The sequence below is a fragment of the Melampsora larici-populina genome (genome assembly GCF_000204055.1).
Source record: "Melampsora larici-populina 98AG31 unplaced genomic scaffold MELLAscaffold_5, whole genome shotgun sequence".
Classification (NCBI taxonomy): domain Eukaryota; kingdom Fungi; phylum Basidiomycota; class Pucciniomycetes; order Pucciniales; family Melampsoraceae; genus Melampsora; species Melampsora laricis-populina.
The window spans coordinates 1094883-1096662 of record NW_006768769.1 but is presented as its reverse complement, the minus strand read 5'-3'; the positions used below and the strand labels follow the sequence as shown (position 1 = coordinate 1096662).

Here is a 1780-nt window from a genome sequence, read left to right as displayed (position 1 = left end):
TGGTTGCATGTGGATGTATGAATTTCATAAAGTCCAAGATCTATGAAATTATGACACAGATGTGCATAAGTGTATGAATTTGATTATGTAGATTTTGTTTTTGTTTTGTGTAAGATGTCTGAGAAGATCTTTAATTAACTCCTTCAAACCTTTATCCTTTTCCAACTTCAAGGAGACTGATACTGATTCATTTAATTTTAGAGATCCCACACATCTGCTTTGTGTTTCCAAAAAAAGAAATGAAGTTACTATGAGCATCCCGCTCTGTCACATTGCACCTGGCTAGCACAGAGGGAATGAAAGATGCTGCAAGAAATGAATTGGTCAGCTTATAAGTAAGGCCAATCAAAGCAAATGATGATGAAGTTTAGTTACATGGTTTTGTAACTAAACCATAAATCTAATAGTACAATGTATATCATATATGAGCACTGTCATTTCTGATGATTTGTTCCTATTGACCTGTTTGCCTTAAAGCTCAAATATCATTTTTTTGCATCTTTTCCACCAAAAATAAATGAAGTTTGATTTTCCCTTCAAACTACCAAAAACATGGTTCAAACCTGGAGGTCTAGAAGGTATGAAACCTAAATTTTGGTTGACCACACCACCAGAATCAATCAAAACATACGGGAGAAAGACGTCTGACACTGGTAATTTTTGCAAAAGTCATGGATTTTTTGCGGGTTATGAACTAGAACAAAATCAGTGATTTTAGGCGACCCCCTACCTAGGACAATTCCGGGGTCCTTTGATGCCTTTAAGTTTGATTTTAAGAAGGTTGCCTTTTTTTCTGAGTTAAAATAAGAAGCCCTATTTTCTTGCTCAAAGGGCTTCTTGTTCTTGGCTTCTCACTGGTCAATTTTTTTCACTTTCTCTGCTGTTGAATTCACAACAATGGATATAATGTACATATTTTAATCTCGTGTATCTCAGAGTTTCATTTCTTTTCTTATAAGACAAACTGAACTTATATTAAGGAGGCTCAAGTTCAAACTTTTTAGGACTTTTGTCATAAAAAGTTGATCTGATTTCATAAATTTTACAACAAAAGATCAATTTTTTATGAATGTTCTAGGTGCCTAAAGGTACCTGTATCATTCTGTAAAAATATGGGATGAGTAAAGCTGTGGTAGACCCGGTACACCACAAAAAGTTGTGTACTGGGGTAATGAAATTAACTCCCCCACAGATAACTTGTAACCGCACTTTGGTTTTTATTTTTCTTACAATTAAAACAATTAAAATCAAAAATTGTAACATCAGATTTGAATCCTGTTAAACAGCCATTTCCTTACCCATCCTGTTTTCTTTATCAAATATGTGACGAGAAAAAACAATTCATGAGCAACTTTAAATCAAACTTTATTGGTTTTTTCTTTTATTTTTATCGCAACAACATCATACATACATGCACACCATGTCACAAGAAGAATGCAAAACTATTTCAACAGTTTTTTTTCAGTAAGTTTATTATAACGGTTGATCTTTGTAATTTTTTAGTATGATTGTAAAGAATCCAAGAGAAGTAAAAACACACAAAAAAGTGAAAAAGATCTCAAGTAATGATCCCCAAGACCTTATTCATCAAGCTAAACCCCCATAAAATTGACGAACAAAAACCCCGCATTCAAATCCAAACCAAGAAAAGAAAAGAAAACAAGAATTTTAATTAAGTTCAGCATCATAACCAGGAAAATCATGTTGAAGTCCAGCATTAAGTGCAGGTAAACCCAAGACTTTCAATAATAATGAAAACGTAACTCTTTCCCATCTAGAA

General features: G+C 33.2%; 1 protein-coding gene across 1 annotated transcript in view; it reads right to left on the bottom strand.

Moving 5' to 3' along the window:
- Positions 1-1668: 1668 nt before the first annotated feature.
- The window catches only part of MELLADRAFT_103121 (uncharacterized protein), a gene marked incomplete at both ends in the record, with an annotated part of 991 nt that continues 879 nt past the window's right edge, over positions 1669-1780 (bottom strand). The window contains one exon of the mRNA XM_007405911.1: positions 1669-1774. Within this exon, the coding sequence (XP_007405973.1) occupies positions 1669-1774 (106 nt within the window). The remainder of the gene's footprint in view (positions 1775-1780) is intronic.